Source organism: Plectropomus leopardus, chromosome 2, assembly GCF_008729295.1.
Source record: "Plectropomus leopardus isolate mb chromosome 2, YSFRI_Pleo_2.0, whole genome shotgun sequence".
NCBI lineage: Eukaryota > Metazoa > Chordata > Actinopteri > Perciformes > Serranidae > Plectropomus > Plectropomus leopardus.
In genome coordinates, this window is record NC_056464.1 from 20,997,810 (window position 1) to 21,013,648 (window position 15,839).

The 15,839-nt window shown below is 38.3% G+C and overlaps 2 protein-coding genes across 2 annotated transcripts; both read right to left on the minus strand.

The window, feature by feature from the left end:
* Positions 1-172: 172 nt before the first annotated feature.
* On the minus strand, positions 173-6,974 carry necap2 (NECAP endocytosis associated 2). The gene is made up of 8 exons (XM_042495429.1): positions 6,806-6,974; positions 4,417-4,517; positions 3,734-3,838; positions 2,596-2,677; positions 2,345-2,453; positions 2,085-2,232; positions 1,373-1,457; positions 173-1,200 (listed from the first exon to the last, which is right to left on the minus strand). The coding sequence occupies exons 1-8, from the start codon at positions 6,898-6,900 to the stop codon at positions 1,155-1,157; spliced, it is 771 nt and encodes a 256-aa protein (XP_042351363.1). The 5' UTR covers positions 6,901-6,974; the 3' UTR covers positions 173-1,154.
* Positions 6,975-9,308: 2,334 nt separating this feature from the next.
* Positions 9,309-14,129, minus strand: LOC121959345 (SUZ domain-containing protein 1-like). The gene is made up of 4 exons (XM_042508616.1): positions 13,650-14,129; positions 12,737-12,786; positions 12,374-12,643; positions 9,309-10,799 (listed from the first exon to the last, which is right to left on the minus strand). The coding sequence occupies exons 1-4, from the start codon at positions 13,698-13,700 to the stop codon at positions 10,688-10,690; spliced, it is 483 nt and encodes a 160-aa protein (XP_042364550.1). The 5' UTR covers positions 13,701-14,129; the 3' UTR covers positions 9,309-10,687.
* Between the last annotated feature and the right edge of the window lie 1,710 nt (positions 14,130-15,839).

Below are 15,839 nucleotides of genomic sequence, written 5' to 3' on the forward strand. Positions count from 1 at the left end.
CCTGAGTGGACAATAAAGATATATTCTATTTTAATCCTGTTAGATTATGTTGAGGAGGAGGTTTAAAACAACCATATGCATTACCACACGCTTCAAATTGGTCCAAAACTCTGATGTCTGAGAACTCACTGCAACTGTGAAGAGAAATGTGGAGAAAAACTCAAAACAAGAGTCAATGAAATACACTGTTTATTTACAAGAAGACATAGGTTTACATTTTAGATCTTTTTCAGAAAGGCACTTAATCAAATACTCGATGCAAATTAGCGACAAGGTTGAGGAAAAATTCTATTTGGTAAAAGGCACATTTTTTAAAAGCAACGACACACAAGGCAAAGACATATGAAGGGCGTACACAAAGACAAACATGAAAAAAAAAAACATGTTCAAACTTTAAATGACAGACAAAATGGCCATCATGACCCCCCCCCCCCCCCAAAAACACCATGATTAAAAAAACCTGGGCATTTTTATAACGATTTAAAGGGTTTAATGTAAAACTAATCATCAAATATCAATATATATTGCAAAATCTCCTAAAACAAAAATTACTTGACAGAAATCAAAACCCACACACATACTGTTTTAAAGCTAAATGAAACATGGATACTTCAGTGGGTAAACTAACTTCCCAAAAATGGTAAAAAACAACCTTGAGATGAGTGGTGCTGGTGCAATGAGACAACTGTTGTGAAGACGAGGAACACAATCAAATGTGATTCTGGACAGAATAACAGTGACGAGGAAGAGAAACTACAAACTAAATCGGGAACATTTGATTCGAGGCAACGGGTAGACGTTTTCATCTGGTTAGTGTAACAACAAACTTTCCCTTTAACCATCAACATGCTCACTTGTCTTCAGGAGACTCCAACGATGACGGTTTAAGGGTCACCTGACTTCTAAAAAATCAAAGAAAGATCCCACTTCACGGCAGAGTGTGAGAAAATAATCTGATTGTAAAAACAAATATGTACATGTTTACCATTTGTTCCTCCAGAGTGTGTTGGTCAGCGGGCTATGTGAACAAGTGCAGCCAGAACAAATGAGCCAGTCAAGTTTGCTAACGGTTTCTCTGTTTTAGTTTCTTTTTGCCACAATCGTCCTGTCCGTGGAATGTATGGAACCTGAGTGTGTGCACGTTTCCTCACCACTCAACTAAACTGCACCCATCCTGATTTGACAGCATCTTTACTGGAGCTGTGGACGAGAGTGGGGGTGAAAGGGTGCACGATGAAAGCGATGATGATGATGATGATGAGTGTGAAAGAATTTAAAAACAATCACGGTGAACAAACACAAACGTGTCAGATGGACAGGATGGATTAATACACGGACAGAACTGCAGGTGAGGTCTTTGTGAAAAACTTACTTGGAGCCTGCAGATGTGAAATCCCCCCACAAGTCGGAGCTGGGCTGGGCTGCAGGGACGGAGGAGCCAAAGTCTAAAAGAGTGGCTGGAAATGAAGAAACATGATAATGGAAATCATGAATATTGTTTAAATCATCTGAAAATGTTTAACCCTTTGAAATCTGAGCATATTGACTTAGTTTCTTTCAGAAACACGGGAAGAAGGCGATGAGAAACTAAAAGGAAATGGCCCAAAAAAACTTAGCAAGAAATAATTTATAAGTTATAAGAAAATTACCTTAAAATAAACAATGAAAAAAGTAACAGACGAAAACAAAAAAATGACCATAAGAAAGTGCTAAAAAAAAAAAGACTGTTTTCTTTCTGTAACATAATTCTAGACATATAAATATATGATTAATAAAATACTTTTTTTGGGACATTTTTCCCATTTTTTTTTTAATTTTTATTCCCCCCTACCCCCTCCAGCTATTTTAAGTCATTTTCTTGTCACCTTTTCCTTTTTTTTTTCCAATTTGCAGGACTTTTTTGCCAAGATGCTTGGGGATACATTATCCCCAATGTATTAAAAAACAAAACAAAGAAACAAAATTCCTCAGGTTTCATAAGTTTAAATGTTTAAAGGCATCTGAATGCAGCGAAAGAAAACTGATGTCAATCCAGGTGTTGAGGGGTTAAAAACTATAATTTGATATAATAGCATGGTGATCACCAGTGTTTGTCTGTACAGCTGGGGCGGCCTGCGGTCCCACAGGAGGCGGAATGACACCTCCAGCCTTCGCACCCGGTGGAGGAGGCAGCAGACCGCCGCCCATGGCCCTGCTGGGTTTGGCAGCACCTGCATCCTTCTTCTTGATGTTCTGTCATGACAGAATTTTTGTCATCTTTATCATTTAATTATTGGCTCTTTTCTTCATAAAATCTGTCATTGTTAAGTTTGTTATTTTTTAAACAGGTTCAGGTATAATTTACCCCAATGCTGATCTTGATCGTCTGGCCCTCTTTGAAGCTCAGGTCCAGCTTCGGTGCTGCGCTCTGAGAAGCTTCCTGTTTTGCGATTTCACCTTCTTGCTTCACCCATCTTTAGAAATACAGCACAATTATCACTAAAATAATGTTGGATAGAGTCACACTGGGTCATTGCAGTAGCATGAGAACACATGTATTATAATGTATGTAAGCACAGATCAGATGATAAGGAAACATAAGAGAAGCTAACTTACTTAAAATGGTCTTGTAAAGCTACGTTGAAGTCAAATGAGTCTCCGCGATCAGCGAAACCCAGACCGATGAAAGCGTGACGCCCTTTATAAAAGCAAAGACAAAAGCACATTAGGGTTACTTATGCATCATATGATAACACATAAAACATACTCATTCCTGCAGTAAGATGCGTACAGTAAAGAAGAGCAGCGGCCTGTAACGACTGAGTGATCTGATACCATTTAGACTTTTTTGGATTATGTTACATTTAAAGACTCGATAAATGCTTTATATTGCAATATATGGCACCTTTATGTAAAGAAATCTCTCTTTTATTTATTTTTTGACATTTTGTTTATTTGGTTTCTCTTTGCAAAAGCTACTATACAGTCAACTTCATTTAGGTCATTTTACAGAGTAAACCATTTTTTCCATTTTTTTAAACAGTTTTAAAGCAACAACATAAAACCAAAAATAAATAGTGATAGTGTATGTTTCAGGTATCAGAAACACACTGTAACTATTAGACACCCAATGTCTCTTTATTCTTTGATCCAATAACATCGTCTACAGAACTTGTTTTTTTGCCTCTATAATTATTTTCTACCCTTATCTTATGTTATAATTTTTCTTTATTTAATTGCTCCTCTTGTTCTTTTCTTCCCACCTTTTATTTGTTAATTCTATTTTATTTCTTATTTATTTATTTATCTGCTGATTTATGTATTTTTCCTTTTTACATGACTAAAAGGTCTTTTTGTTCGTTTTGGTTGTGTATTTTGTTTTTGTATGTTCACATAAACCAATAAAAAGAGAATTACAAATAAAAGAGATACAGTTTCAAATGTAAAAACAGACATAAGCTTGTCTTTGTTCAGGTAAAGGCTGAATGCTGATTATCTTAGACAGAAAAAATTGAAAAAAAAAATCACTTTAAGTGGAAAGCCAAGTTGGGTAGGTTGGTCACATGTTTTGTTAATAATTTCAAATAAAACACATTTCTAAATTTAGATTTAAGCAGATTTGCTTTTGTTTATACAACTCACGTATCTTACATATAGGTGAGATATAATTTAAGATGTATTTAGTACAGTATATTCACTTGCTCTCTTTTTTTCTGTTCTTCTAATGTTCAAAAAGTTGATGAACGTGTCTTACCATTGCCATCTTCTATCCGGATCACAAAGTACCTGCTGGAGTCTGTGACTGCTTCGACTACACACCCGGGATACTGTTCGACTGGAGCTTGGGCAAACAACTCTCCTGCAAAGAACAAATTTACATCAAATATGCCTTGGGGTTATTTTCTGTGTTGCAGGTAATCGTTGTGTTGGAGTAAAAATACCACAGCAGCCAGTTTCCCTCGTGCTGTGGACCGCGTGTTTTTGAACCAATATACTGTGCCACCTAAGTGTGAACACATCTGATCCATGTAACACTAACAAAACTAACTATATTATTATTTTATTAACTTACTACAACAAAACCTTTATTCAGTGCTTGTGAATAGAGCAGACAGCGATGAGGCAGTCTGACTCTGTGTCACAGCTACACTGGCGAGGAGTTGTTAGGTCCGCTGAAAAGTTCAAAATAAGGAACTGACGGTCCACTTTGTCCAGCCAGTCCTTTACTAATGCTCTGTTAAGAAAGTGAAGAGACTCACTTAAATGAGTCAGCTCTTCTTATATTGCACAACTGCGTTCAGAGGTAAAAGGTTGCATAAAAGAGTTAACTGGAAATCAATTTCTCCTGGTGACGTCAGTTAAGAAACACACAGAGAATTCATGTGAATTTTTGTGCACACATCACATTTATCTGCAAGGAGATGCCGGTTTGTTTACCTGTGTTTTTGTCCTCTAACTTTATGAAGGCCATCTTGCCTTTAGCAGTGATTTTCATCCTACCGCTCCATGCGGGTTCATCCAGCTTCCAATCAGCAGCGCTAAAAAAAAAAAAAAAAAAAAAAAACAGGAAACACACATTTGAGTACGAAAGCAGCTTCCTTGACCAAGGTTTTTACACGGGCAGCTGCAGCTTTTCAAAGCAGGAGGAAGTGAAACTAAAGGTTTTCAGGAAGAGTAAAATGAGACATTCATGTTAAATGTTATCTCTTTTGTTCTGCTGCCACTGAGGGAAAGAAATATACTAATGGACCGACAAAACGACCGTAGAAAGTAGTGCTTATCTGTAAAAACAAAAACCTCTTCAATGAATATTACTAACAATTATACATTGGCTTCTTTCAATACATCTCAACAGGATTCAAAGTAAAATTGACTAATTATAAATATGACTTCAATATGACACTCGAGGATGCTTTAAAGTCTATTATGCAGGAGTTTTGGTTACTGTTTGTCAACCAGCGAGAGTGAAAGCACAAGCCAAGCCTAGATTCTCATTTGCAGTTTCTCATTGCTTTATTTTTGTTCTTTCAGCACCCACTGCTTACAGTCCGGCACCTGGTTGCTTCCTTTTTATGAAGCCCTGACCTCACCTGAGCACTGTGAGATACCCGCCCATAAACGTCCCAGACAGGCAGCAGGCAGAGTCTCACAGATTACTTCTGTATGTGTCTCTGTTTTTGTTTTTTTTGTTTTTTTTAAATTTTTTAAAGTTAAATCCTGCATAGTAAATCTTTAAAGATATCATAAGGCCCTGAGCTGAAACAAAGTTTCTTGGCTATTTAAATAAATTTTAAAAAATCCTAAAAATATGTAAATCCAAAATAAAGAGATGAAATATACCCATATATTTCTATAATATTAAACAGAAACATTTAAGAATTTATACTGAAATTAAAAGAAATATGACAAGAGAAAAAACATACTTAAAGCTGACTTGGTAACTTATTCAGGGGCTTTCAACTCGGGGTGGGACTCACCACAGGGACCCAGATATGATACTATTGCTATACTTAGGTCCCTACAATATTATTGAGATTTTAAATGTTCTGGGATATGCCGAGTATTGCAATAACATATATTGCGATACACTGCAATCTTTTTCTTTTTTTCAGCTGCAAATTAAGGACAAATTTTGTCAACATCTGTTTTTATCTAATAAGATAAAGTTTTCAGTCTCATCTCACGTCAATTATTACAGCAACATAAATCCAATGAACTGACAATGCAAGTGATTTTATTATTCTAGTACAGTACTTACTTCTTGATTTGCATTTGCAATACTAACGGCCTAAATAATGTAATAAAATTAAAATAAAAAACACTACTTAGCGTCCATGTGTTAATACAATAGTGCCACACAAAATATCGCGATACTATCCTATATATATATTTTTTCTTTCTGCAAATCCAATCCATGAAGGAAAACCTGTGTGAATCAGTCGAAAGCTCCAGAAATAGAGCATAAGAAGACATTGAGTGAAGTTTTTTTTCCATCTACTGTTTCCAAGATTAAAGAATGAACTTTCATTGCAGTTTCTTCATGTAGAAAGACGCGCAACAGGTTGCTTATGACTATAAGCAATAACAAAGTGTCCATATTGCTGCAGTCGGCCTGTCACATTTTAATGACACTCCTCCTGATAAGGAGTGAAGTGCTCTCAACACAGCCAAGGAAGTCTGGCTAACGTTAGATCATATTTCCACAACTTTATTTCCATAGTTTTGTCTGCACATGGTGCTCTGAACTAGCTACAGCGTAACTATATCCCATGCATTTATCTTTTAATTAATCATCACGCAAACTCCAATTCACTGACTCTTCATGGACACCCAGCTAAGTAACAGCTAGCACAAACTCTGAGCACCTGCGTCCATTATCGGACACGAACCCTGCCATTTTCACATATACGTGCTAAATAAAGCAGCAATTCCGTAATTTGTTGTATCTTTCACAAGTAAATATAACTTTTTAAACAACAGCAGGACTAAGTTTAACTCGTAGTCAGGGAATTGTTTGTTGACAAAGTCTGGATGATGGTGTCCCGATTTCAGTGAACAGCGAGTGTTTGGAAATTATGCTAACGTCATTAGCTCAGCTAGCCGCTAGCACGCTAATTATTCTCTGTTTATCTTAATCGTGAGCAGAGACTGACTGAGCTTTCACCGTCGAGTCCACTCTGTGGGGAAATAAAGGCACAGTCAGCCCAAAAAACTCGTTGTCCGATAATGGATGTATCCGGCTGAATTAGCTTGGTGACGGACACTTGTCTCGCCGTCAGTTAGACCCGTCAGTTACAGCCGTTACTGCTCGCTGAGCTCAGCTTACCGATATCCGCGGTTCGAGGCCCGCGGCGGGATCCGATAAACATGGACCTCGGGCTTCACACACAGCATCGACTCATAACTGTTGTCGTCTGCCATTTTGTCAAGTCCGCAAACTATCAGAACCAACTTCCGACTTTCAATGGACACCTCGGTGGAGTTGAACCCGACGACGAGATCCCAAAGCAGCCGCGGAGCTGGATCCGCACAGCGCCGCGGCTGGTGGGGATGGTTCATGCTAAAATATCATGTTACACCTAAAGGTGCTGCAATAAAAATGTTATTTTGGGAGACGTATGCAAGTATGATTGGGATAACATAGCTTGCTTAAAGTCTAACAATTAACCTGTAATAATCTGAGTCAAAGCGGGCAGTAATGACTCTTACTGTCTCTACATTAGGGACTGTTCTTTATTTATCAGAGGGGCGTGACTTCGTTTTGTGTGTTTTTGTTCCCTGAAGCTATTAATATTTTCCCTAAAGCCTCCCATAGAGACTTGGGAAAAACACCTGAGCCTCCATCCAACTTAAATTAGTGGTAGATTTTAAAAACCTACCCTTTGATTCTTTTATTCAAATGTTATTTAAATCTCGAGCAATCATTGATGTCACGAGCACAGAAAAAGCAAAGAAAGAACAAACAACAACAGGTCATACACCATTAAAAACAGTTACATTCAAAAGCAGAGTATCATAGTTTTAAAATGGCCTATAGTAAGTAGATGGAAAGATAGATATTTATCCTTCACAGGAAATTACACTTGTTACTGTGGTTCATTCACAGCTAACCACACATAACATAAAAGCGCATTTGTAATTATCCACAGGAAACATACAAAACTTTAAAATACTCACTACAATACTCACTTCTAAAAAATATCTAATAATATTAAACGCTATGTAGTGTATACAATTTTAGTATGCAAAAGTGCAGTGGTTAAAAACAAAAAACAACTGTGATGCATTTTAATGTTCTGTACACTGTAAGATGTTTCAGCAGAAAAACTAAAAGCAGCTTTTCCAAAATCAGTATTTGTCTGGGCAACACTGAGCATTAAACAGTCATTTGAACGAGTAGAATAATTACTATGTGACCACTCTAATAAAGTGCTGAGGTGTCGTGGCATGTCTGCTCTCACAGATAAAGGTGCTGATCCCACCTCATCTAAAACATTATGATGGGTGAAGTAACTGTTACCAGTTATGAATCTGAGTTCAGAGTGATAAACTGAGTCCAGTGAAGACAGTCTCAATGACCTGTTTCATACAAAATAAAGAAAAATTGGTTTGTTTCTACATAAGTATCCATTTTTTGTTTTAATTTACTTGCAAGTATGTCAATATGAAATATTTCAAAGGCTAAAGTTGAAGACAAAATCCTGGAGTTGTTACAAAAAACTAAAACTAACACTGAAACAAATGAAAACTGAACTAAAAATAACATTTTGAACACTGAATACTAAACTGAAACAAGGAAAGCCACTCTGCAAACTAAACTGAATTGATAACCACAATTTAAAATGACATCAAAATGAAGTATTAAGTATTAGAAAAATACAAAACTATATCACCTCTGATCATCTTGGGGGAAAAAAGAAGCTTTGAATTCATCCAACTTTCAGCTAAAAAACCTGGTTTCATGACATATGAAACAAACATACACCAAGTTTGAAGTGTGTTTATTAAAGGGTATTCAAATTTCATTTGTGTTTTTCAAGTTTCAAAATAATGACATCAAATCAGCCTCAGAGTAGACAGGTGGCTGTGAATGACTGAAACAAAGCTTCATGTGTCGATCACATAGATACAAGATGGCGTTCTGCTTTTAATGATCAATTTCAAATGACTACAAATCCATTTTATTTCAGTAATTGAACCTGATCCCTGGGAACAGTATATTAAGAGTACAGAATATAATATCTTGTAAGACCAGAATAGAGATGTTAGTGCAGCAACGGGCAACTTATGTTACTGTCATCAAACAACAACAAAAGGAAACTTAAATATACTCCTCTTGCCTATGTGTTTTTTTCCTCTATGGTAAGTGAGGTTGGAGTATAATTGGTTAAAATTCAGTATTTTTACCCAAATTGATGCTGTTTAGGAGCAAGTTGACACTGGCATTATTTAACCCTTACTGCTGTAATTTTATCTTCACCTAGCACTCTTGTAGCTATAAACTGGTCCCCAATGACATACAATTTATTGAATAAAAATAATGAACTTACCACAAGTGCACAAAAAGCTTACAATAACCAAGCACTATCCATTGGAAAGTGTCCATATGTAACCAGGGATCATTTGTTATTTAAGGCATACATGTGTCAACGGTTCAAAAATTGCTGCAGTGACTATCAGCACTGGTAACTCATCAATATTTGATGAGATTACTAATACCATGGTTTGCATTTTTTTCTTTTCAATTGATGGCAAACAAGCAAACAATGGTGTAAAATCCTTTTGGGTGGAACAACGCCACATGAAAGACACTTATCAGAACCAGGCAGTGAAATTTGGCTTCGTTTGAGATGAGATTTCTTTTATTTTTGAGATCATTTTTATCATCTTCCACACGGGGCATCAAATAGTTATTTCTGAGGAATTTGCAAACTATAATCTTATTAAAGCAATCAGTCAATATACATCAACTGGTGCAATAACAAAAAAAAAACACCTTATTTTCTAGACAGATGCAGTAAAGTTGGCTGTAAGAGAAATTCCAATTTAGCAAATCTGGTTAGAAGCAGCAAGGCAACACACAAACTTTATGCACAATAACTTGAGATCTTCAATTCATGAAAAAGTTTGACTTATTAATGACATATTAAAATTTAATATGACACTACCAATAAAGTTTCCTATGCAGACTACATCATCTAATCTCTGATACACTACTAATCTCCTGACTTTAACGTCTCGGAAAAAAAACACAAACATGAAGAAACAATGTCAACTGTTTAAAACCAAAGATAATTTGAAACAAAACACAGCACAGATAATTAGGCAATATGTAAAAAATAATCTAGGGAGTAAATTCATCTTTATTGCTTGAATAAGCTTAGATTTAGTGACATTCTGTCCTTCCGACCTATAATCTTTGGCCACGGGTTTTGTGCCCACCGAGCTTTTCTTTCAGAGCCACCAGCGCCAAACGGAGGCCTGTGGACTGTGGAAAGTGCTGCTCTGGGCCTCTGCCACTGCACTGCAACTACAGTATAAAAGCACACCTTTGAGCACAGTGCACTTCTACTCAAAGTGTTCGATCAGTTTGACTTTGTCTCACCTCGCATCCAAGAACACACAGTAAACTCTTGGCACTGTCAAGCACTTCATTTCCACTGAACCCGACAAACTGAGGCCAGCTTCCGGGCGGACACCCAGCCGCGATCCGCGCTCCGTCGGTGGCGAGGCCAGCTCGGTCGTTTGCACCTCTCCGGGGAATTCCCACAGATTCACAAGCTCTCCTTATTCTCCCTGAAGAGACAGACACCTGATGCCCTGGCGCTAGGCCGGCCAATCATACTTAAAATCATAGGGCACCTCATGGTACATCGAAGTATCACAGTGTGTAGGGATGTGAGGCGAAAGCCTGTTCACAGTGTGGAACAGAAGGGGTTTCAGATCTTTGGCTGATCTCTGCCAGCCCCTTGCTTTGTTCCACGGGAGGAAAAGACAAGGTGAAAGGCAAAGACCATCCCAGTAAGCAGAGTAGAGAGAGGGTGGAGAGGTTCAGTCCAATCCATGCTACATCTTCACATTTCTAACGTCTGTCAAATTTTGAATCATCCCACCACTCTGCTCTTCATAACACACACAACCCCTTTAACTGCCACCCTTTATGCCCCCTCAGGGAGACAGATAATTCATTGCAGCAGGTAGCTCCTGCTTATCTGCACAGTCGGAAGCCTGAGGTGCCGTCTGGGCCAGTGGGCTGGCGGATCACATGATTGTTTGGACGAACTGGGTCTGGTGGTTGCTGCGAGGTCATACGAGCTGGCCTAATGGTATGAAGAGAAATGAGAAATGAATGATCATGTGTTTCACTTATCAGTCCCTCCAGGATTTCGCGGGCTGCTTTAGTGATTGCCGTGGCCTGATATGTCTGAATTTGCGGCCGCTTATCTATCCGTTTATTGTTTTTTGCAATTAAAAGAAGTATTTCACTGATATAAGAGGGTCCTCACATAAAACAAGGCCGTCTCTGCAGTAGAAAGACGCACATACTTTTGAAATTGGTGCTACGTGGCAAATGGAGAAAATGGAGAAAAAGGAAGCATTTGAATGCACCATGCCTTACCAGACGCTCATGCTGGTGGCTAACGTAATGTGGTCCAGTCCAAGAAAAACAATGGCAGCTGGCGATCTCATATTACAGTTAAATGGTAAGCTAAAACATATTTCTGAAAACATCTGATGCTGGAAATATACAACTCAATAACTGATTCTTTTATATTTGTTCAGTGCTGCTAAGTTTAACCATTTAATCGCAGTGTATTCAGTCTCTGTTTTCACGGTGCAGGAAACAGACGTTTAAATATGTTTCTGGAAAGATTTTAGGAAAGGAATAGGCAGTGCAGTAACATAGCCTTGATTTATATGCGATCAGCACTGCGGAGTTTTGCCTTTTGATCGGATTTAGGTTCAAGTTTGAGAGAAAGAGAGTGGGGTGGCAGAAAATGCAAAAGTACAGTCTGTAGTTCAAGCAACAGCCTGAGAGCCAGCTAAACTTCTCCAAGTGACGTAAAATATGTGATTTGGAGGAGTTTCGCCGTGGGGGGAGAAGGGATATCTGGGCACTGGTTGAATGGAGAGTTCATCACAGTTCATCCACACATACTACCCTCATTGTTTTCATTCAAAGCTGGTAGAAAATCTGCAAAATATCCCTTTAAATTGAGGGGGCAAGTGAAAATTGAAAAAATAGTTCTGATGCTGTCTCCAATTTGGAGCTAATTATGAGCATTCATGTTTCCCACAGAGTTATGATCTATTTATGACTGTAAGGTGGGTGGATGGGACAGGGCAGCAGCAGCTGATCGCTGGCTAACAGCGGTTGCTGATCAGCGCTAAAGGACCATCTCTCTCTGTGAGCCGCTGTCCTCCTGCTCTCTATGCCTGGCATGAGCTAACACATGCAGCAGCAGACACTGGACACTGTGCTGTTACACAGTCTGAACAGTCTCACACCGACAGCAAAATGGCTAGACTCTGTAACCCATTAATAAACACTGGACAGGCTAGTTCCTGTCAGTGTGTGTGTGTGACTCTGTCCCAGGGGAAGCAGCAGTCTCATGATAAACAGAGAGAGAGGAGCTGAGTGGATCTATACACTGCCTGCAGCTCTCGCAGCTCTACATGAAATTAAATTTTACCTGTTTGAAAGCGTGAAATTTGCGGTAAAGCTGCGGTGATTGGACAAATTTGCAAAGTCGCACCAAGAATTAAAGGGGATTGGCTGAATTTGCGTTAATTGTTGTGATCGCAACATCGCAAAATCCTGGAGGGATTGACTTCTTGTTATTTTCACTACTGTGTGCATTTGCTGTTTTTCTTCCTTAATGTAATGTCTTACCTGTCCTGGCATGGATTGTCCTGAGACGAATCATCTGAAGATGCACTACCCAAAATCCTTTTTCGTGCTTCTGCGTATTCTGCCTCCCTCTGGGCCAAAGACTTCATCTGCTGAGAGGGACGAGTCGAGGATGCAAGGTTTCCTGCGGTACCGTTATTTGTAGGACGTTTCAGAATTCGAATTTGTGGTGGGGGTGCTGCAGGTAGAGAGTCGTCCTGGATTACAATAGCAGTTCGAACAGGTGAGCCACCTGAACCCGAGCTGGACTTCCTGTACATGAAAAAATGAGAAGAATAAAATTAACAGGAAACTATGCAATCTAATCATGTATAGACCATGTTGATATATTTTTTCATCACTTACTTTGCCTCCTGATTTATTTTCAGTTTAGCTTCTAGCCTTCTCTCTATTTCCTGAGGAGAAAAACATAGTCATTACATTTTTATTACTGTCCAACAATTATCTATCTCATTGACTTTTATAGCAAACATGTTCACAAGATCTGAATATCTAAGTTGCTTAGTAACAAAAAACGAACCATGCTTTTGAAAATTAATAAGACACAGTTCGATAATAAATAAATTTGGCTCCCTGTTGGGCGCCAGATTTGACCCGCGGGCCATAAATTGAGTATATAATTTTTTTTTTCAGTTTTGAAAACAATACATTCAGTAGTCAATACAAAAATTTACAAATGAAAATAATAACACACGAAGGTAAAACCCAGACAGACAAAAGTAAAATAAAATGAAAACAGACAAGTATGAATGCACACAGTGGTTTACCCAATAGGTTATATAATAAAGCTATTATAATTTTTTAAATATATAATTGCTTTAATATTTCAAAAACCCTTCACATACTAACCTACCATGGTCTCGTAATGATTCAGTGCAACCTGTCATTTCCGCAATGGGCGGGTCTAAAAAATGTGGGAATTCTAGAAAAAGGTCGACTTTGTAAAAAAAAAAAAAAAAAAGTTTTCTTTGAGGATATTAACACAATTTCCACACATAGTAAAATAATTTTGTTGAGCAAATAAAATGACATGAAGCCAGTCTCAGTCCCGTGTAATAACGGGGCAGTGAGGCCTGCAAGACTCAGTCAGGGGGACGAGATGTGTCTGATGAGAAAACAAGCCGAAATAAAAACATGTTTATATTAGATATTCAAGCATCAGACACACCCAGCGTATTGCAGATCCTTGCTATTGGACCGGCAAACTGAAATCAAGTTATAATGTTGTCTGGGATCAGATTTAAACCATGTTTCTCACCCCGCTGTCCGCTGCCTCTTCCCAGCTCTCTGCAACCTCTTCATCCTCCATGTTTAACACCACTGCTGGCTGGTTACCTCTTCAGCTCCGCCGGCTAGCTAGCTCTCTCCCATCCGCGCAGGCGGGCATGGGGCGGTGGGAACAGCTCACGCAGACCCGCGGGGAGCTCAATCCCACGACTTTTTGTGATCAGATGAAGGCTGAATAAAGAAATTCACACACCGTTGCTTGGCCGCGTGTTAGCCTGCTAGCTCAGTGCTCTGCTGAAGCCACCCCCCTCCCCCGGCTGCTTCCTGCTACTTAAAATTTGGCGTAAGGTCCACCTCGATAAATCAACCGACCACTGGTGTCGACCACACGCCGCTCAGACGGAAAAAAACACTGACGGTACCGAATAGTTTAGGCTTGTTGACAGTCTAGTTAGCTGCGGGTTAACCCTTCAGCAGCGCCTCCGAAGTTTAACCCTAAAAACAGGAAGGGAAATGACGTTATGTTAACGTTAGCTTCGGCAGCGTCAACGTGCTAACATCCACTAAGACAACTAACCGGCAAGATAAAGTGATTCAGTTTTTACAGACACAATTAAACACTTTATGCCGGCACTAAATAGCGAGAAATAAACTAACTCCATCATACTATTGTTGTTTTTTTAGTGTATAGAGCAACGAGTGTTACAATGAGAGTGTTTGTGTTGTGAAAGGGAGTGCTGCGTTCATGTCCTATGCCAGGCTCCGACAGAAACACCACGATGATCAGTGGACCAAAAAAATGCAACAAAAGAAGACCCAAAGTGAAATATTATACTCCACGAATAGGACTATGGTTTATTTGGAGTATCACCTTGTGTTTGGAGAGATTAATTAAATACCAAACTTCGTAGTAGTAAGTTATAACTGATGCGCTGGTGCAATTAACGATAGCTGCTTGAACGCAGCATTACATCTATTTTAAAATAATCAAAATCAATGATTTTATGCATTTATAATTATTTTTTATTTTATGTGAATCCGTATTTGAGTCATGCGGCAGATAAAATGGCTTTTGTTCTATTTAATATTTATGATTTACTCAGTTTGTTGTTTATTAGTCGTTTCCCCCATACTAATTTCCCATTCTAAATAACTGAAATGTGCATATTATTCAAGAAAACCAGGCACTACTCTATAATACAAGTCAACATAGTTGTTACTTATCTGTAGAAAACTTCATCTATTAAATAAATACGAGATTAAAGTGATTTTTAATAAAATGTGCATTTGTAGTTCAAATATTCAGCATCAGAGACAGTTTACATAACTAATTTTCTTGTGTTGCATTACAGCCCCTGTTTTTTTTCTCCTTCCCTTACAAAAGAAAATTGGAGGCAAGTCCTGGAGGTCTGAGGATACATAATAAAACTCTTCACAGTCTTGAGCACCAGAATTGTCAGTTAATGAAACTGTTAAATTTTGCAGGTAAAGTAAACCTCTTCAGTGGAGGACACGTCACCAGGAAAAACACGTACAAGTGATACATTTAATAATGACTGATTTTTATTAGCTGCATGAGTGTCAGGATTCTGGTATTGTATTGTGTGTGCTGACTCATCACACTGTAATGGTTGACTGGGACACTTGGCAGAACCATTGATAATGTTGGTAACACCTGTGCTCTTACTATCACAAGTACAACCTCAAACACACCGATAGCCACAAAAAATAACATAAAAACTGCTGATGTAACAGCAGATGTGTTTGCTTGTGCACTGCTTTGAATTATTCATCATTAATAGCCTAAAGAAGAATTTCGGAAAAAAGGTGGTCATTATGCAACAGCAAAGGCACTGGTTATACATGCAGGGTTAATTAGGCTTAAATGCATTTTAACATCCAACACTGCATTAAAAAAAAACATGGAATAAATTTTGGATAGTAGCTGGTCGGCACTGGGGGGTTAAATCACAACAGTATTAAGCTTAGCCTTATAACCCTTCAAAGACAGAATAGTGTTACCTATGAAATGCAGGCTACCTCTTGTAACATATTGTGAGAAATTAATGACCCAGTTTCCTTCTTTTCACATTTTGGATCTTTTTGACCAAGCTTGCAGGTTTCTTAAATTCTATTTTAAATGTTTTTACTAAAATATTTGGAAATACATTTAATCCAGCTTCCTGAAACATGAGATTTGCTCAGTTAGGCTGACCAAATG